This window comes from Schistocerca americana, chromosome 5 (assembly GCF_021461395.2).
Source record: "Schistocerca americana isolate TAMUIC-IGC-003095 chromosome 5, iqSchAmer2.1, whole genome shotgun sequence".
NCBI lineage: Eukaryota > Metazoa > Arthropoda > Insecta > Orthoptera > Acrididae > Schistocerca > Schistocerca americana.
This window is the reverse complement of record NC_060123.1, coordinates 248267441-248289506: the sequence shown is the minus strand read 5'-3', so window position 1 is coordinate 248289506 and position 22066 is coordinate 248267441. Positions and strand designations below refer to the sequence as shown.

Sequence of the window (22066 nt, the reverse complement as noted above, 5' to 3'; positions counted from 1 at the left end):
TTTGCAGCTATACGACAAGGCTGCTTTCACTGGTGGCCAGTCCTCTGATAAGAGTAGGATATAGGCTGAAGTAGAAAGAGCTGTGTGGATTGTTTTTAATGAGCACTCATTTTTGTTTACTATGATTTGCAAGACAGATCTAGGCAACAACTTCTGTTGGAAAGAGCTGCAGTAGCAAACCATGATGGGAAGCACGTTCCATTTGATACACCAATTTGTTTCTAAGTGTGCACCAACCATGAATGAAACTAATTTTGGCATGCTTTGTGAGAAGAAACTATGTCGATGCCTTTTATCAGTGAATAAACTTGTCTCAGGCTTGTGGAAAAAAAGGTTTTAGATTTTCAACAAAAAATCTGTGCACTCATATTAAACATTTAACTCCAGTATGCATGTTGTTGAAAAAACACCTGAATGCATATGCAGGGCCTGCAAGGCCCTGTCCTTATTTTAAATAGTTATCTTTATATACCCATCTTTTGGAGTTGAACAATTTGTTTGAAATTTACTGGCGTATTGAAATGTTACTACATTATATTAAAAGAATCTGATGGACCTGAGTAATATTTTGTTAATCCATTGATGCCCAATTTATTTTTAATTAACATATATTCTTAATTTTTGGAAAACTCTATCCTGACAAACTAATTTATGGAGTCATGAGGAAATTTTGTTCACTTAGGACCTAAATGTGAAATTTTGGGTCAACATTACACTTCCCACAATATGCTCTAGGCTTTCCTTTACAGGTCTCAAACTGGTATCTTCTTTTCTTTTCACACTTCTGGATGATGTGCCATTTCTGGTCATATCATATGTCTGGTTCATTAGTTCTGGGAAACGAGATGAGTTTTGTTGGTCTTCCTGTAGTTGATGTCATTTCACGACTTTCCTTCTGGTATGTTCTGGCAGTCTGTCTTCTGAATTCTTTCACTTCAGAAGAAGTTCCTTCATTGCACCTCTTGAAAGCCATGTATGTGTTTACAACAGTCATATCTTACATCCTCGTAAAAAGACACCATTACCACTTTTTTATCATGCTCTGCGACTCTGTGTTTCTCTGTTAGCCAGTTGTGAAGTACAACATATCCAATGAAATTCTTGTGTGTGTTCAATGCATATGGTTGTGGAACACTGAGCTTTTCTTTCTGAAGTGAATTCCAGTGTTGAACTTTGACAGAAGGGAGCACAATGTCAAAATTAATTGCTAGTGCAACACACTTGTCCTCCAATTTTGTGACTAAAATTTCCTTCTCTCTATCAAATCTGAACTCAAAATGACCCTTCTCTTTCTTTTTCTTTACATTATGAGGTAATAAAGGCACTTTGTTCAGTTTTCCTCTTATTAACACTAGTAAACTAATTGTTAAAAAATACTTTGTAATGGCATCATCCTGGTCTTCCCACAATGTAGAAAGAAGTTGTAACGGTAACCATCAGTATCACATAAGGCCCATAGTTTATATCCAAAGTGTATGGGCTCGATTCAAACTGCTTTATAAGGTGATGTCCTTAACATATCACAATCATTTCATCAGCTGCTAGATTTTCCTGAAAGACACCCCGTCTCTGATAATGTTGTACCAGAGCCTCTGCGAATGACTTTCAAGATTTGTGTCACTTTTATTTTTGGCCTTTTAATTATCATTGAAATGTAATGCAGATTTCCATTCAAGGTACCTGTTACAACACATTGAATCTTTCACCATTTGGCCACTAAGATCATCATTCTCAGACCAATAATCTCTTCCACTGGACAATTTATAATATCCAGCAAAGATCAAAAATCCAACAACAAATACACGAATTTCAACAGGTACAACTGATGCAAAACTAAACAAGACGTGATGGCAGCAATAACCACATTGGGGAGGGGGGAAACTAACTTTTAAACCAACCATGTACATGGTGAAAGACCCGCAGATATGGTAAGGTTAAAATTTATTAAAAAATGAAACAGTGATAACGATATAATAAAAGACCGACTATAAGCGTCAGCAAAGACATGAGTTATGAATATGCAGTAAAGTGCAGACAATTTACCATACAACAGCATTCACTTTTTTTGTAGATGATTTTGTTTCACACTCTCGTATGTAGAAGTTTTGTTATGCTGTACTGCTGGGAGTACAACAGCCTACGAGTCTTTTGCATTGTATGTGTTTCTGAATAAGATGACTTAATAACAGTATTAAACAATGGAAAATCCAGGATGGAATGTAACAAAACCAGAGACAGAAAGTTGCTACTCACCATATAGCGGAGATGGGCGAGTCGCAATAGGCACAACAAAAAGATTCACACAATTTGAGTGAGGTCTCAGTTCTCTGAGACTGCAAATATGTGTGTGTGTGTGTGTGTGTGTGTGTGTGTGTGTGTGTGTGTGTGTGTGTGTACTGCTGACAAATCCCTTAATGGCCGAAAGCTATGATTGTGTGAATCTTTTTGTTGTGTCTATCGCGACTCAGCATCTCCGCTATATGGTGAGTAGCAACTTCCCTTCTCTGGTATTAAAATAACAGTATTAAATATTTTAACTAAAGTGAAATAGAAAAAAATTAAGAAGAATTCCTTCATATTTTATACCATCTTGAGAGGACTGGTGTTCCCTGGAGTCGGCTGCCTGCATCTACAATTGAAGTTGAGGAAAAGAACTCAACGGTCATTTTTTTGTAAACTTAACAGAACGAGAAGCTTTCAGAAGATGAGAAATATAATTAAATTATGCATAGTGATTGACACAGCGTAAGAAACGACACAAGGCAAAGTAAATGAACAATAATACAATTTCATACACGCAGAACATTTCATAACAATGCAATTTTACTAATATTCTCTTTTCATTGCAAGCGAAAAGACAATTCCCAATCAATTTCTTTCATTCTTTCCTTTAATTTTTATTTATTGTAATACAACATGACAATAGAACACAGAACCACAATACCATGCAAGAATAAAGCATGTGATTGCAAAAAGCTCAAAAGTATACAGACATCTCTAATAAGCAAAGGACAGGTCTATTCTCTTTACTCTTGTACTACTTGCTGCTGCTGCTGCTGCTGCTAATACTTCCACATCCTCTACTACAGTTACTGTTTAATTAATAACTGCTCCTAAAAAATGTAAAAGTCAATATGTAATAGAGAAGCACTGACAGTTTTTCGGTAAATATTTTGAATTATTCAAAAACAATTTAGCTCATACCTGATAAGAGGGGTGCTATAGGGAGAGTGGGAGACTACTGGAAAGGAGTTTGAAATCAAATCATGAATTACAGGAAAATTTAAAAAGTAAGACTTTCAAGCACCTCTGGGGTCCTGTATATGTACTGTAGAATTAAGTATCACTTCTATTATGATAAAGGAGATTCTGTGTGGAAACAACATGACTGCAAGCCACTATTGCTGACCTATCACCATACCATCTTGAAATTTTCCACATTGTGCCATTTGAGCACAGGATCTCCCATCTGTGTGAGTACTGTTAACAACCAGATGCAGGGAGAACAAATTTACTGTCTGCTGTAGCAGGAAACGCCACAATCTTACTTTAAAATTTTACTTCTAAAATTGTTTAATGCTAAAAGGAATGTACAGGATAACAAGTGGGCTAGTTATGAAAGCAAATATAAAGTTTTCTACGTCTTCCATAAATATTCCAGACCACATAAGCAATTACATATCATTTTGTTTGAGGTCATACTTATTTTAGAATGTGACTGCAACATTGTACTTTTAACCAGAAAGTACTCAGCAGATCTATTAAAGTACTCAGTAAGTGTTTAAGAGTGTGTTCACTTGAAGCCATTCCCATTACTACACATACCAAGCAATGCCAGAGAACTCTTAAGAGAGCTTAGCATCAACATTTAAAAAGACTTGCTGGTTGCAGCAAGACATAGTACTGGAATTAGTTTCTTGCTGTGTCACTCACATATGGTATAGAACTGGTAAAGGTATAGATCAGATCTTGACAAATGAAGTTAATAAAAGTGTAAACTGACGCATTCCATGCTCTCTGTGTGATCCACAGAACATAAGACTAATTAATTTGTCCCCAGTCACATCAATTAATATCATAAGTGAAGGTTTCCACTTCATGTGTAATGTAGGCATGCTCGTTCCCAAGTGCCGACCCCTAACAATCTGCCCTTTGTTAAAGTCACCTGTGTCAATGGTTTTGCCAATTTGAATCTCTCATAGCCAGTAGAATAATTACCCACTTGTCTCTGCTCTGCTTATATACTTTTCTTGCTGCATCATGTGCCTGAATGTGTTGCCATTCAGTCTTGTGATGGCCAGTGGTTGTAACATTTTCTCTACATTATTATCTGTGAGAAAATGGTCATGTTTCAGAGAATGAAATAAGAATACAGTACTCCTTATAATAATTCATTGTGTGCTTTATTTTCTCATTAATCAACTCTCTTTCCATTTCAAATCAGCTACTAGTGCTAAGTGATCTGAAGGAAAGACAACATTTGGTAAAGCAGTGTGCTGTTTTAGTTCCTCTTCAGTAGGTAAAGGAACAACCTGGAAACAGAAAATAAACCATATTGAATATAAAATTTTAGATTTTTGATACATATCTGCTTACATACAGAAGAAAAACACACAAAAAATTATGATTGGACATCTCACCACAAGATAAATGATGGGTGAGGAGGAGCATAATCTTGTCCACTGCCAGCACACGCACGAACGCGCGCGCGCGCACACGCACGCACGAAAGCGCGCGCGCACACGCACACGCGCGCACACACACACACACACACACACACACACACACAGAGAGAGAGAGAGAGAGAGAGAGAGAGAGAGAGAGAGAGAGAATCCTTGAGAACCAGGAATTACCCATGTATCGTATATAACCTTGAAAAACTGGGAAATTCAAACGAAGTACTGGAATTTAAAACATTCTACTCTACTGTAATAAACAATAAAGTCAATATTTTTGTATGCTGTTTGAATTCATTTTGTTTAAAAATGTGCAATGAAGAGCAGAAAAGTTTGGAGCAAATCATTTACAAAGCCTTGATGAGTCTGATAGAGACAATAACAAACACAAACACACACACACACACACACACACACACACAAATTTCAAGCTTTCACAAGGCATGGTTGCTTCATCAGGAAAGAGGGAAGGAGAGGGAAAGACGAAAGGATGTGGGTTTAAGGGAGAGGGTAAGGAGTAATTCCAATCCCGGGAGCGGAAGACTTACCTTAGGGGGAAAAAGGGACAGGTATACACTCGCGCACACACATACACACATCCATCCGCACATATACAGACACAAGCAGACATATGTAAAGGCAAACTCTTTGCCTTTACATATTTAAATCAATTAGGTAACTGACAGGTTTGGAATACAAGTGCTGAAAATCACACTGTGGTGCACCCTTACCACGAAAAGCAATAACCCTCTTATGAGGCGTCAGCATTCAATTCATGTGTATTTCCTCACACAACTTTTGTAGTAATTCATCACAATTAACCCAGTTTTGACAGAAAGTTTAAAATACTTTACTTCTGTCTTGCAATGTGTAACACATCACAGTGTCAACTCTCTCATTGTCTTGTGTTTTAATGTAAAATCAATATCTATTATTGCCCACCTCATCATTATTCTGTAAGTAAAACATCAATGCTACTCTCAAGTCACTACTTTACATCAAAAGGTTACTGCTGTATATAGTTTTAATGAAAGCCAGCTCAAGTCATGCACAAATACATTCCACTAAGAACAAAATGAAACTTATTGTAACTTTAGTGCAAAATACCTTATGGACTTTATACTTTAAAATTTTCAAAAAAGTTTTTATTGTTTTAATGACATCTTCTACCAGATCCTTTAACTGTTTTAAATTTTTCAGTTAAACTTCCTAAAATTAACTGATTAACAACAATACATGCAACTTTTCACAACATCTCTTTAAAAACAACAACTAACAAAATAGTAACTCGTCTTCTTCTTCTTCTTCTTCTTCTTCTGTCATAATGTAACCCTTCCTTCCTCTGCTGGTAGCATACGTAATTGAAAATGTGTTGGTATTGCTATGACAGTGCCGAAAGATATTTTCAGGTTCTGGACCCTAGTTGCACATCAGTAAACCTTTAAAAATACATTGTTACTGAAAGTAAAAAAAGATTATCAAAATTTTATTTTATTTTAAGTTCATTTGTTGTGGTCATAAAGAATGCTGACACCTACCTCCCCCCCCCCCCCCCTTTCCCCCAAACCCTCTCCATTGATACTGCTACAGTTCGTTAATAAATAAAAGTAACTTCAAATTATATCCATTAGTTTAAGTTACATACCTGTGTCACCTGTAAGTTACATACCTGTGTCACCTGTAAGTTATCTGTCTGGAAGAATATATAATCTAAACATCCAGCGAATCCTTCAGTGTAGTTTGTGAAATCTGGTGTCCCACATGCACTTGCAATATTGAATTTGTGCGATAAACAAACACCTTTCACAGTCTCTGCTTCATCTGTACAAATGAGTGGAATAGCAAACAATACAAGAGTGCACTGTATAGATGAAAGCACTCAGCACACACAAGTTCATTTAAGTCTCAAGGCAATTATCTTTAAAGATATTACATATTTTCTTATTACAAAAGAGATTCATTAACCACTTAAGTTAAAATTACAAGATACGTCAAAGAAATATCACTTACTGCTTGACCAGTCGAGAGCATCTTCCGTAACCACCTGCTGCGTCATAAGTTGATAGACTCCACATTCTGGTGTGCTGTTGAAGTCGCCACACAAGAGAAGTGTCGCCTCTTTGTCTGGAAGCTACAAGAATAATTTAATCTACAGCATTTTTGGACCAGATTCACAGTTTTGAAACATTATTTTGTGTGACAGATAATGAGGCATACTAGGACTGTACATTAAATTTCTTTGCTCTACATATATTTGGGTAACATTATTCTATACAGAGTACGCAAAAGAACTTGCCCCCCTTCTAACAGCCGTGTACTGCAAGTCTCTAGAGGAACGGAAGGTTCCAAATGATTGGAAAAGAGCACAAGTAGTTCCAGTTTTCAAGAAGGGCCGTCGAGCAGATGTGCAAAACAATAGGCCTATATCTTTGGCATCGATCTGTTGTAGAATTTTAGAACATATTTTTTGCTCACGTATCATGTCATTTCTGGAAAACCAGAATCTACTCTGTGGAATCAACATGGATTCCGGAAACAGCGATCGTGTGAGACCTAACTCGCTTTATTTATTCACGAGACACAGAAAATATTAGATACAGGCTCCCAGGTAGAGGTCAGTTTCCTTGACTTCCGGAAGGCGTTCGATACAGTTCCGCACTGTCGCCTGATAAACAAAGTAAGAGCCTACGGAATACCAAACCAGCTGTGTGACAGGATTGAAGAGTTTTTAGCAAACAGAACACAGCATGTTGTTTCAATGGAGAGATGTCTACAGATGTTAAAGTAACCTCTGGTGTGCCACAGGGGAGTGTTATGGGACCATTGCTTTTCACAATATATATAAATGACCTAGTAGATAGTGTCGTGAGGTTCCATGCGGCTTTTCACGGACGATGCAGTAGTATACAGAGAAGTTGCAGCATTAGAAAATTGCAGCAAAATGCAGGAAGATCTGCAGCGGATAGGCATTTGGCGCAAGGAGTGGCAACTGACCCTTAACATAGACAAATGTATCGCGAATACATAGAAGAAGGATCCTTTATTGTATGATTATATGATAGCAGAACAAACACTGGTAGCAGTTACTTCTGTAAAATATCTGGGAGTATGCGTACGGAACAATTTGAAGTGGAATGATCATATAAAATTAATTGTTGGTAAGGTGGGTGCCAGGTTGAGATTCACTGGGAGAGTCCTTAGAAAATGTAGTACATCAACAAAGGAGGTGGCTTACAGAACACTCGTTCGACCTATACTTGAGTATTGCTCATCAGTGTGGGATCCGTACCAGGTCACGTTGACAGAGGATATAGAGAAGATCCAAAGAAGAGCAGCGCATTTCGTCACAGGGTTATTTGGTAAGCCTGATAGCGTTACGGATATATGTAGCAAACTCAAGTGGCAAACTCTGCAAGAGAGGAGCTCTGCATCGCGGTGTAGCTTGCTGACCAGGTTTCGAGAGGGTGCATTTCTGGATGAGGTATCGAATATATTGCTTCCCCCTACTTATACCTCCCGAGGAGATCACGAATGTAAAATTAGAGAGATTCAAGCACGCACAGAGGCTTTCCGGCAATCGTTCTTCCCACGAACCATACGCGACTGGAACAGGAAAGGGAGGTAATGACAGTGCCACGTAAAGTGCCCTCCGCCACACCCCGTTGGGTGGCTTGCAGAGTATAAATGTAGCTGCAGATACTATTCCACAGAAGTAGAGAATGGGATTCACAATAGCCAGATTTCTGGTTTTACTGTCCTCAACTCACCTCCACCCAGTAATGCAGCCAATGGCTCATGACTGCCACAGCACTACAGGGTGTGCATGCGGTATATTGTATGACCATATAGTCTCTGTACATTTTCACGTCTGTATCAGTTCCAGTTTCGTAGATTGCTACACAACCAAATACTGGGAATATTATAATATTCATATAATTCATCTTTTCAGTGGTGCAATAATTAAACTGGGGTAGTAATCCTGGCTTATCTTTTTTATACACTGAAATGTGTACAAATGTTTGCTGAACTCCCTACGACTGACTTACAATGGAAAACCGCTCTCAACCTATACAGTATAATTTTTCTTTTTTTACTAATTGATTTACAGAGAAAAACCACTCTCGGCCTATACAGTATAATTTTTCTTTTTTTACTTACCGATCTTCCTACACTTAGTAAAATATCTTGAAGATATAGAATTATCATTCCAGCCTGCAGAAGTCGTATGTGATCAGCATCTGGATGGAAATATAGATGGGTGTTGCCAACAACTAAACATCTTTGTGAATTAACACAATCCAGCACAGTGACCTTAAATAGTAAAGAATGCAGGTTACACTTCAACATAAAATCAAAATCCAGAAAAAGCAATAAAACAGGTGTGAGATTTTTACCTGCAATGAAGTTGTTCTTGCCTGTAGCCTAGTAATCAGAGGTTCATTTGTTCTAATTTTTTGCCACAAATCCGAAAATAAAGGATTTTCAGGCAGTTCTTCAGAAAGAATCAAATTATGAGTATCTAATAACCTGTAACGAGACAAAATGATAGCACAATAAATACCCATTATACCTAGAATGGTTAACACTGAATGTTAACTTTCAAAACTGTCGGTTAACAATACTAATAATTGATGGAGGCTCTGAGTGTTGTCTCTACTATTACTCTTCTAGATTAATGTGGTGAAATGTTATCATGCCAGACTCTTGAATCTCACTTTTGTAAATCAAGTACAGCCTTTAATGAACTTATCATTCTTACACTTTAACACCAGAATGTTTTGTTACGGATATTGATAATTACACAAGTTTATTTTTGAAAGAGAGCGTAGATAAGCAGAACGAATTAATGCCAGTCATTCAATTGCAAATTACAGGTGTCAATACACAGGTAGATAATGTAGAAAGAAATTTCAAAGAGAAAATAGCAAACTCTCATATTATAAGCGTAATTAGATTGGAGGAACAATTTAGAGTAATTATAGATCGAAAGGTTACCGAGAAAATAACATCCGGAAACGTATCACCTATTCCTTCTTCCAAACTTAGTGATACCAGGAAGGGTATGGATGACCTGTGGAGAGAATTTAAGCTTATCCAAGATAAAGTAGAAAAAAGGGTAACTTCACTTAATGTTGTATTAACTAGTGAAGTGGTGACCCAATTGCAATGCAGAGCTAATTCAGGGTTATCTAGACAATTCCCTAAATTTAAGCGGACGGAGATGTACATATGACCCATTTCTTAAAAAGATTCAACCAAGCTTTACCAAAAAACTGGGAAGATTCCAAGAAGATGGAATTTGCTTTGGGGTATCTTCTAGGGGAAGCCTCAGAATAGGGAACAGTAAATACTGAGAATTTTTCCTCTTGGGGAGACTTTCAAAAGAAATTTAAAGAGAAGTACTGGTCAGCCAGTGCTCAAGAAAAGTTAATATCAGGTCTATAGGAACCAAAATATTATAATAATACTTGGCGTACTATAAGGAAAAATTTCAATTGGCATTTAACACAAGCAAAGTATTTAGATAAGCCAATGGAAGAAGAAGGCTTCCTCTTTCATTCCTTAACCCCATTCCATATTAACCTACTAGATTTCCTTCTCTTCCTTTTCCTACTATCAAATTCCAGTCACCCATGACTATTAAATTTTCATCTCCCTTCACTATCTGAATTATTTCTTTTATCTCACCATGCATTTCATCAAACTCTTCGTCATCTGCGGAGCTAGTTGGCATATAAACTTGAAGTACTGTGGTAGGCATGGACTTCGTATCTATCTTGGTCACAATACTGTGCTACTACAGTAGTACAAGTGTATACGCCGTGTAGCTCTGCAGATGATGAAGAAATAGATGAAATGTATGATGAGATAAAAGAAATTATTCAGGTAGTGAAGGGAGATGAAAATTTAATAGTCATGGGTGACTGGAATTTGATAGTAGGAAAAGGGAGAGAAGGAAATGTAGTAGGTGAATAAGGATTGGGGGTAAGAAATAAAAGAGGAAGCCGTCTGGTAGAATTTTGCGCAGAGCATAACTTAATCATAGCTAACACTTGGTTCAAGAATCATGAAAGAAGGTTGTATACATGGAAGAATCCTGGAGATACTAGAAGGTATCAGATAGATTATATAATGGTAAGACAGAGATTCAGGAACCAGGTTTTAAATTTTAAGACATTTCCAGGGGCAGATGTGGACTCTGACCACAATCTATTGGTTATGAACTGTACATTAAAACTGAAGAAACTGCAAAATGGTGGGAATTTAAGGAGATGGGACCTGGATAAACTGACTAAACCAGAGGTTGTACAGAGCTTCAGGGAGAGCATAAGGGAACAATTGCCAGGAATGGGGGAAAGAAATACAATAGAAGAAGAATGGGTAGCTCTGAGGGATGAAGTAGTGAAGGCAGCAGAGGATCAAGTAGGTAAAAAGACGAGGGCTACTAGAAATCCTTGGATAACATAAGAGATACTGAATTTAATTGATGAAAGGAAGAAATACAAAAACGCAGTAAATGAAGCAGGCAAAAAGGAATACAAACGTCTCAAAAATGAGATCGACAGGAAGTGCAAAATGGCTAAGCAGGGATGGCTAGAGGGCAAATGTAAGGATGTAGAGGCGCATATCACTAGGGGTAAGATAGATACTGCCTACAGGAAAATTAAAGAGACCTTTGGAGAAAAAAGAACTACTTGCATGAATATCAAGAGCTCAGATGGAAACCCAGTTCTAAGCAAAGAAGGGAAAGCAGAAAGGTGGAAGGAGTATATAGAGGGTCTATACAAGGGCGATGTTCTTGAGGACAATATTATGGAAATGGAAGAGGAGGTAGATGAAGATGAAATGGATGATATGATACTGCATGAAGAGTTTGACAGAGCACTAAAAGACCTAAGTCGAAACAAGGCCCCGGGAGTAAACAACATTCCATTAGAACTACTGACGGCCTTGGGAGATCCAGTCCTGACAAAACTCTACCATCTGGTGAGCAAGATGTATAAGACAGGCAAAATACCCTCAGATTTCAACAAGAATATAATAAATCCAATCCCAAAGAAAGCAGGTGTTGCCAGATGTGAAAATTACCGAACTATCAGTTTAATAAGTAACAGCTGCAAAATACTAACACGAATTCTTTACAGACAAATGGAAAAACTGGTAGAAGCCGACCTCGGGGAAGATCAGTTTGGATTCTGTAGAAATATTGGAACTCGTGAGGCAATACTGACCTTACAACTTATCCTAGAAGAAAGATTAAGGAAAGGCAAACCTACATTTCAAGCATTTGTAGACTTAGAGAAGCTTTTGATAATGTTGACTGGAATACTCTCTTTCAAATTCTAAAGGTGGCAGGGGTAAAATACAGAGCGAAAGGCTATTTACAATTTGTACAGGAACCAGATGGCAGTTATAGGAGTCGAGGGGCATGAAAGGGAAGCAGTAGTTGGGAAGGGAGTGAGACAGGGTTGTAGCCTCTCCTCGATGTTATTCAATCTGTATATTGAGCAAACAGGAAAGGAAACAAAAGAAAATTTCGGAGTAGGTATTAAAATCCATGGAGAAAAAATAAAAACTTTGAGGTTAGGGGATGACATTGTAATTCTGTCAGAGACAGCAAAGGACTTGGAAGAGCAGTAGAACAGAATGAACAGTGTCTTGAAAGGAGTATATCAGATGAACATCAAAAAAAGCAAAAACGAGGGTAATGGAATGTAGTCGAATTAAGTCGGGTGATGCTGAGGGAATTACATTAGGAAATGAGACGCTTAAAGTAGTAAAGGAGTTTTGCTATTTGGGGAGCAAAATAACTGATGATGATCAAAGTATAGAGGATATAAAATGTAGACTGGCAATGGCAAGGAAAGCGTTTCTGAAGAAGAGAAATTTGTTAACATCGAGTATGGATTTGTGTCAGGAAGTCGTTTCTGAAAGCATTTGTATGGAGTGTAGGCATGTATGGAAGTGAAACATGGACGATAAATAGTTTGGACAAGAAGAGAATAGAAGCTTTCGAAATGTGGTGCTACAGAAGAATGCTGAAGATTAGATGGGTAGACTAATGAGGGGGGTATTGAACAGAATGGGGGAAAAGAGGAGTTTGTGGCACACCTTGACAAGAAGAAGGGATCGGGTGGTAGGACATGTTTTGAGGCATCAAGGGATCACAAATTTAGCATTGGAGGGCAGCGTGGAGTGAGACCAACAGATGAATACACTAAGCAGATTCAGAAGGATGTAGGTTGCAGTAAGTACTGGGACATGAAGAAGCTTGCACAGGATAGGGTAGCATGGAGAGCTGCATCAAACCAGTCTCAGGACTGAAGACCACAACAACAACAGCAACATGCTGTTTGTAGTAGCTTACGTGCATTCCTACTTTTTTATTCATTAACAGGGTGTATACGGCCCGGGAGATCCGGGAAAAACCCGGGAAATTTTTCATCCGGGACAAATCCGGGAAAAACCCGGGAATTTTTTAGAATTCCGGGATTTTTCATTGTTTTTGATTTTAGTTAAAGTTTTGTAGGTTTGAGGTGTAAGATCTGATATGCTGACAAAGAACTTTAGTCCACTACTGCTGAATAATACTGCAGCAATGAAACATAAATCAGAGAATAGTACCAAAATAAAAGTTCAGTTGCATAGAAAATTTACACAATGCACAGACCAGAGTGCCGGCACTGAAAAGTGTAAGAGGCTTTAGATCGAAGATTATGCAGTACGTCCGTAACAACTAACGTGCATTTGATGTGCGTGACGTCACAATTGTTTACATTTCTAACAGATCATCAGAAAATATTACAAATAGTGGCTTGAGATGCATTACTTTCAAAGTAAATTTCCACGCAAGATGATTTATGTTACGTATGAGAATGTGCAGTGAATTTCTTAAATCACAGGGCATTATAACTCTCATTCAAAACTTAACACTTTGAGGATCAGCCACTTGAAAAATGTCGGGCCCAGAAGATAAGTCATTTATGCCACTATTTAAAATTTTACCGGCACATTTGTATTTGATATGATTTAACGTGTAATACACGCTAAAAAAAGACCAAGCTTCAAGTTAGTTTTCATATTTAATGTTGTTCTTTCATAGATAAAAAATTATGCAATCGATGGCAAAAAGTGTAATTCACCTTCAAAAAAATGTGCGTAATGTGTTACTGAGCAATGTCACAAATCTCTTCATGCCAGAACACTTCGACTTTTCTACGCAACTGATAATCATTTTGGCACGATTTTAATTGCCAAATTAGAGCCTGATAGTAGGCCTACGGACTTCCTTTCATTGTAGGACTAATTATAGTGGATGCCAATAGACGATGCAATTCTCGTTCGTACATACACTTCTACTTATGAGTTAACCGGTGTAGAAACGCACTTTGCCAAGTTGAGCGAGCTCGGCCTACCTTCGTAACGTACGCGCCGCGGCCTGTCTTTCTCGTAGGCCTCGTGCTCCGAATAACTGCCGTCATTCGCTAGCGAGATCACGTGACATGAGCTATGACCGGCTGACGAAAGTGCATCGCTCAACGCAATCTCAATAGAGTTTCAGAAGCTATCGTGCTGTAATTTGTGGAATTTATGTATATACTTTCGCAATATGAAAATAAACTCTGTGCATATTGTCTCGCATCAAACAACTTTCCAGACGCATTGTTTTTCCTGGATTTCGTTTCCTAAAGTGCTGGGACGTCCTCCGCCGGTATAAGACCTTTACGATTCAAAGGACTGATAGGTTTTTCAGCTCCGAGGGAAAGTATACTGCTACTTAACACGGATGTATTTTCACCCGCTTTATACGTAATTTCATCCGGGAGAAAGTGTGTTTTTAACCGTGAAATCCGGGAAAAATCCGGGAAATTTTTTTTCTTGTCCACGTAGACACCCTGATTAATAAACCTACCCCTATTTGATTTTGTATTTATAACCCTGTATTCACCTGACCAGAAGTCTTGTTCATCCTGCCACCAAACTTCACTAATTCCCATTATATCTAACTTTAACCTATCCATTTCCCTTTTTAAATTTTCTAACCTACCTGCCCGATTAACGGATCTGACATTCCACGCTCCGATCCGTGAAATGCCAGTTTTCTTTCTCCTGATACCGATGTCCTCTTGAGTAGTCCCCACCCGGAGATCTGAATGGGGGACTATTTTACCTCCAGAATATTTTACCCAAGAGGACGCCATCATCTTTTAACCATACAGTAAAGCTGCACGCCCTCGGGAAAAATTATGGCTATAGTTTCCCCTTGCTTTCAGCCGTTCGCAGTACCAGCACAGCAAGGCCGTTTTGGTTAGTGTTACAAGGCCAGATCAGTCAATCATCCAGACGGTTGCCCCTGCAACTACTGAAAAGGCTGCTGCCCCTCTTCAGGAACCACACGTTTGTCTGGTCTCTCAACAGATACCCCTCCATTGTGGTTGCACCTACGGTACGGCTATCTGTATCGCTGAGGCACGCAAGCCTCCCCACCAACGAAAGGGGGGGGAAGACATAGTATCTTTTGAAAATAAAGAAGTTGATAAGTCAAGGAGGACTCTAGGGAGTAAATGATATATTAAAGAATGAATGCGAAGTTTAAGATATAAATCTATCTTTACCAGAAGATACTTAATGGTATACATATAAATGTATACTACGCTAATGAACCGTGAGCCCTATTCAGAAAGGGTAGGAGGCGGGGGGGGGGGGGGGGGGGGGCGTAACTGGCATTCACTAAGTATAAAGGGCAGGTGTATCTACGTGGAGATGGGACGATCTGTGGCCTAAACAACTGGGATGTTTTGTAAGGGGCATACCTACCAGAATGGGAAGAGGAAGTGCTCTCAAAAGGTCAATCCACAAGCAATAAATAGGTGCTGATCCTAGGAGAAGGGAACAGTATCATGACAAACAGTCACAAATTTTATACGGATTATTCTGGGAAGTGTGAATTCTATGGACGACTAGCATTATTATGTTTCGTGGAAATAAATGAGTGTCAAAAGAACACTTTCATTTCATTCAGAGTTCCTCCAAGCTACAAATAATCAAAATAGTACATACTAGGAAAAAAGGTAATACAAAAGATAGGAATAGAAAATAGATTACTCATGTGTCATAAACACCTGAAGTTTACGATTGGGGGAAAAAAAGGGGGCGGGAATAAAGGAAATAAAGAAAAGAAAGAGTGTCCTCACAATTCCTAAGTATTAGTAATACTAACTAGAACCACGAGTAAATGCTTATGTCTTATTAACTAAGTAAAATAAGAAAATAGTAGATGAACAATAAGCAAAAGATTGTTCAAGAGAGAACAAAGAATTGTTATTGAAAGGAAAGATATGTATATAAACATATGTAAGAAATGTATACTGTTAAGATATGAAATATTACGAGTGATATTATGTCCATAACGATTATGTATAAAAAAATTGCATGTTCAATCTGGGGGCGGGGGAGATATGTAGTGATTTGAGAATTTCTGTGTAAATTCTAGAAACACTCAGCTTGCTACCTTCTCGAACACACGATATTCTGGATATGAGTGTGGGATGGTAGAATCCTACCTACTGCGTGTCACATGTTTGTGTGTGCAGGTTTAAAATCAGTCGCGGGCAGAAAGTAGACGTGGCAGACGAACGGCACCAACGAGTACCTGTCGAGCAATCCAGAGATGTTTTAGTAAGTATGTAAGGAAGAACCACGGAGTTTAGATGCAGCTCTGTGCTTATTGGGACATTGACTATTGTTATTAAAACAAAAACAGATTAAAAAGAAATCTTTAACACTCTTGACATAACCTTGCTATAGGCCAGACTTATTTTCTGATTTATGTTAAGAAGTTTTGGTATCAAAGCCAATTTTCTTTTAACTGTAATTTAATTTGTTTCTGACGTTCGACTGTACGAGGGACTTACCAGAAGTTATATATTTATGTTGAAAGTGAGAGTTTTATTGTGTATGGAAGTCAAATACATCGTTAATTGAAGAAAAGCAATGTATGTATGTCTACTTTGAAATAAGTAGAAAGAGTTTAAAAATTCTTGTACCTAGCGTTATTCGACGGAGAAGAAGTCAAGAGGGTTTCCAGCAGCCGGCTATCCAGTAAAGAAGAGTGGCTGCAAATTCCAGGTAAGTCACCTCGTAAAGAAGTGAAAGAGGGTTTGGGGGAATAAACTGAAATGACCCAGATCCACACTTTAAGTCAGAAATGTTAGAGTGTCTGCAACTCAGCACTTCCTCTATTGGTTAATAGCAATCTATCCTTTTCATAATATTGTTGAGCACAATGGGGTGGTCATAAACAGTCTGAAAAGTTTGCAAGGGTTGCAGGGTAGGTTGTGCTGAGAAATAATTGTTAAGAAATAAATTCTGTATGTTGTGCTGTTGGAGTCATCAGCTTAAAAATCAACCAAGCAGGCCATTGCACATGCAAATTCAAATTCAAGCACTCCATCAGATACAACTAGTGTCGGTTGTTCTCATAGCGTAGGTGATAGCACCTGAGATTACTCAGCCTTTGGCTCAATTTTAATCCTTACTACCATCCCACATCCAATTTTTGTATTGCTCTTTTGTTCGGTTTTAGGAAACCGAACGGAGAACACATTTGCTTGGCCACTGAGTCTCTCCTGGGTCGCTTGAATTTCAGCATGCAACAGCCTGATTGGCTAACTTCAATGCTAGTTTGCTCAGAAATAGCAGTACAGCCTGCCCTGTAACCCCCATGCAAGCTTCTCAGACTGTTTCTGACCACCCTGTACACAGGGTAACAAAAATTTACAGCACACATTGCAGGACACATTCCTCACATGCAGATGAAGAAATAATTTTATATGAATATGGGTCTGGAAATGCTTTGTTTCCACATTACAACTTATTTTCTCCAACTCACTGATCGTGGGAAACACACAAGAACAGAATGTTAGAATCATGGGGGAACAGAATGTTAGAATCATGGGGAACATGCATTCTTCGTGACATCTGGTTACGTTGTGCATCACCACTGTTTTGTCCTACATGTCGCTGTTGCCATGCGACATACATCATTGCTTGTTTACAGGTAAAATCAATTCTTCCAGTAATCAGTATGACCATTGCAAGCACACAGATTACTATGCAGAGTTAATCACACACCTGGCTCGTGCAATGGCAGTGCACATAAATGCAGAGATGGCAGATGCCCATTTGATGTATGGATTAGCTGATGGCAATGGTGCTCACACTCAACATTTTTTCCAGGATAGATTTCCAGAATGAAGGTGCCCTAACAGACAAATGTTTGAAGTCATTGACCATCAACTTAGGGTACATGGGGCATTTAAACCCGATACTCGCACCTGGGGCAGGCCTAGATGTACAAGGGCACCACTGAATGTTGACGACATGACTGACTGGCGAGTGTTACACGAGAACCAGCCGTACCCATATCATTTACAGAGTGTGTAGGCACTATGAGCAGCTGATTTTCCTGCACAAATACTCTTCTGCAAATGGTTTAATCAACCAACAAAGTGTCAACCATAATTTTAGTGCAACGGTGTTGTTCAAAGATGAGGCATAGTTTTAATGAGATCAGATTGTAAATTTTCAGAATGGGCATGTGTGAGCAAAGTTATCATAATTTTGTAGAGAATGTTCTACCTGACCTGTTACCAGATGTACCTTTAGATGTGCAACAAAACACATACTTCATCCACGATGGAGCACCTCCTCATTTTAGTGTTAATGTCCGTTGGTTTCTAAATGACAGTTTTGGTGACAGATGGATAAGTAAACTGCTTGGTCTCCACGCTCTCTGGATCTAGACTCATTGAAATTTTATTTGTGGGGGCATTTGAAAGCTCTCGTGTATGGAATCCCAGTACAAGATGTTCAGAGTCTCCGTGCTTGTATAATGCATGGCTGCGAAACCATACACAATACTTCAGGGATACATCAGCGAATCTGAGTTGCATTACAATGGGGGCTGATGCATGTATCAATGCCCAAGCAGGGCATATTGAACACCTCATGTGAGAATGAGTTATGTCGTATGCTGGTACATTTTGTTTGTGTGTTTTTCCCATGATTAATGAGTTGGAGAAAATGATTTGTCACATAGAAACAAAGCATTTCCAGACCCATATTCACATAACATAATTTGTTCATCTACCTATACATTTCTATTATTATCTATGTGTGAGGAATGTACCTTGCAATTTGTACCATACCTTTTTGTTACACCCAGTATAGTTTTAGTTAGTTTAGTTTTAGTTATGTCATGTTCTGTAGATCATTTTCCTGATAATTTTATCGATATGATGTGGACCAAGTGAGATTACAAGATATTATATATGTGTGGATGGATATGTGCGTGTGTGCGAGTGTATACCTGTCCTTTTTTCCCCCAAAGGTAAGTCTTTCCGCTCCCGGGATTGGAATGACTCCTTACCCTCTCCCTTAAAACCCACTTCCTTTCGTCTTCCCCTCTCCTTCCCTCTTTCCTGATGAGGCAACAGTATGTTGCAAAAGCTTGAATTTTGTGTGTATGTTTGTGTGTCTATCGACCTGCCAGCGCTTTCGTTCGGTAAGTCACCTCATCTTTGTTTTTATATATAATTTTTCTTCCACGTGGAATGTTTCCTTATATATATATATATATATATTACTGAAATTTTTAGTTCTACAAATGCAACTACATTTAGAGGTACTTTTTTTTACCAGTTCTGAAACAGAAACTCATCCATAGAATAGAAGGAGGTGTCCAAAACGTATGATTTTAAGCAGATTAAGATATTAACATATCATTTAAAGGGGAACACTACAACATATATCTATGTCTGTGAATAACTGAAAAATACATGGCAGTGGACAACTTTCATGGAACCCTACATAAAGGCGTCTTCCCATTTCATTTCCAGGTGGAGAACAGGCAGAAATAATGCTTGTATGTCTCTGTGTGCGCATACCTGCACAAGTGAGCCTCAACTGATATGTAATAGGTCCTCCAGCACGTCTACATTAATGAGTGTTTCATTTTAATGAATATTTTCCCCCAGAGTGTTTCAAGGTTTTTCTTCTGCAAGATAAGGTCCCACATCCTCAAAATCCAAACAATGAAGACCCTGGAAAGTTCCACTGTTGCTGAAAAATATAGGACTGGTAGTGCTGACCACTCCATGGCTTAGGAATTTTGTGTTCACTAAAAATGCTTGTTACAGCTGGGCGCACGTAAAAGGCAGCAGCATGATATATTCTGCACAGCAACAGACAGAATATCTTGCAGAGTTGCCAGTGTACTTCCTATTTCTGTCCCACACCTCACAATCCACCATTGCCTGCCTAGATAACTACGAGGGTCACTCCAAAAGAAATGCACACTATTTTTTTTCTTAATCCATCTTTTATTCTACATGTTTGAAAGTTTTATAGTGTGTAGATACATCCTTTAGGAACAATATTTTCATTTCTCCGCATAATTTCCATCCCTCTCAACTGCCTTACACCATCTTGGAACCAGCGCCTGTATACCCGCACGGTAAAATTCTGGACCAACCTGTTGGAGCCACTGTTTGGCAACGTGCACAAGGGAGTCATTATCTTCAAACCTTGTTCCATGAAGAGAGTCTTTCACTTTCCCAAAGAGATGACAGTCACATGGAGCCAGGTCAGGACTGTAAGGCGAGTGTTTCAGTGTTGTCCATCAGAGTTTTGTGATTGCTTCCATGGTTTTTTGACTGACATGTGGCCACGCATTATCATACAACAGCAAAACATCCTGCTTTTGCCGATGTGGTTGAACACGACTCAGTCGAGCTTGAAGTTTCTTCAGTGTTGTCACATGTGGTGGTTCCACTTGGCATGATGTCCACAAGCAAGAGTCCTTCGGAATCGAAAAACAAAGTAGCCATAACTCCCCCCCCCCCCCCCCCCCCCAGGTGAATTTGCATCAAGCCACTCCACTGATTGCCTCTTCGTCTCTGCTGAAAAATGATGGAGCCATGTTTCATCACCTGTCACAATTAATCCAAGAAATTCATCTCCACCATTCTCGTACTGTTCCAAAAGTTCGCTGCATACTGTTTTCTTGTTTCTTTGTGAGCCACTGTCAACATCCTGGGAACCCACCTGGCACAAACCTTTTTTTAACACCAACACTTTCAGTATTCTGCGAACACTCCCTTCCCCTATCCCAACGTAGTGTGACAATTCGTTCACTGTGATGCGTCTGTCAGCAGTCACCAATTCGTTAACTCTCTGCACATTGTCTGGAGTGTGTACAGTACAAGGCCTGCTGCTGCGAGGACAATCCTCAATATTGCCGTGCCCACTTTCATCACGTAACCTGCTTGCCCACCGACTAACTGTACTGCGATCGACAGCAGCATCTCCATACACCTTTTTTCAACCTCTGGTGGATGTTCCCCACTGTCTCGTTTTCACAGCACAGGAATTTCTCGTTTTCACAGCACAGGAATTCTATGACAGCATTTTGCTTCTGACGAACGTCAAGTGTAGCAGTCATCTTGAAGACATGCTGTGACGGTGCTACTCACGGGAACAGGTTGAACTAAGTTTGAAATCAAGTGGGAAGCATGTATCTACACACTAAAACTTTCACACATGCAGAATGAAAACTGTAATCTTTCAAAAATAGTGTGCATTTCTTTTGGAGTGACCCTCGTAGCAATACACAGGTGACCGCTACAATCAGCCACTGTTTCTGCTGCTGATTCTGCTTAGGAGAATATATAAGCTCAGAAAACTGTCACAGTCACTTCTTAATGTAATATTTGCCATGTATGTTCTATATCACCTGTAATGAACATTATAATGGCTGGCTATATAACCTTACAATACCTAAAATAACATGAAAATTAATGCTAAACGTGTTGCACCCACCCCGAAGCACAGGCTACAAACGGACATGGCGGAATGACATTACTGGTTGAAGCGTCATGAGGTACACTGCTCCTTGCCACTGCACACATGTGCGCACTGTTTTAAGGCTGGTCATGATACTCTAGTTACCTATGACTTGGCACCACCTACAGTGAACATGTAACCTATGGAATGTTGCTTCTGTGTAAGTTAAGGAAAGCAAACAAATAACTCCTAGTGTTTTCACCCAATATGAATGGAATGAGATATTACATACCAAAATCATGCTAATCAGCAGCCAAATAGGGAATGAACTGAGGTGTAATGTTAATGGGCAAAATCAAGATCAAACCAAAAATTTAGTCAATACAGATGCATCCACATGGATCTTGAAGCTACTGTCAATCTAATGATATGTGGTCCAGTTTCAAGTGCAATTTGTTGTGTAACTATGTTAGTAAGAACTTTGAATGTCAAACAAGAAGATAAATTCACCTAATAAGTGAAACAGTAGTGGTATTTTTGAACTA

General features: G+C 38.8%; 1 protein-coding gene across 1 annotated transcript in view; it reads right to left on the bottom strand.

Annotated features, from left to right (window-relative positions):
* Positions 1 to 4381: 4381 nt before the first annotated feature.
* LOC124616070 (2',5'-phosphodiesterase 12) overlaps positions 4382 to 22066 on the bottom strand; it is a 55045-nt gene continuing 37360 nt past the window's right edge. Inside the window, exons 4-8 of the mRNA XM_047144307.1 lie at positions 9071 to 9203; positions 8835 to 8987; positions 6687 to 6807; positions 6346 to 6497; positions 4382 to 4532 (exon numbers count right to left, since the gene is read on the bottom strand). Of these exons, the coding sequence (XP_047000263.1) occupies positions 4419 to 4532; positions 6346 to 6497; positions 6687 to 6807; positions 8835 to 8987; positions 9071 to 9203 (673 nt within the window). The 3' untranslated portion in view covers positions 4382 to 4418. The remainder of the gene's footprint in view (positions 4533 to 6345; positions 6498 to 6686; positions 6808 to 8834; positions 8988 to 9070; positions 9204 to 22066) is intronic.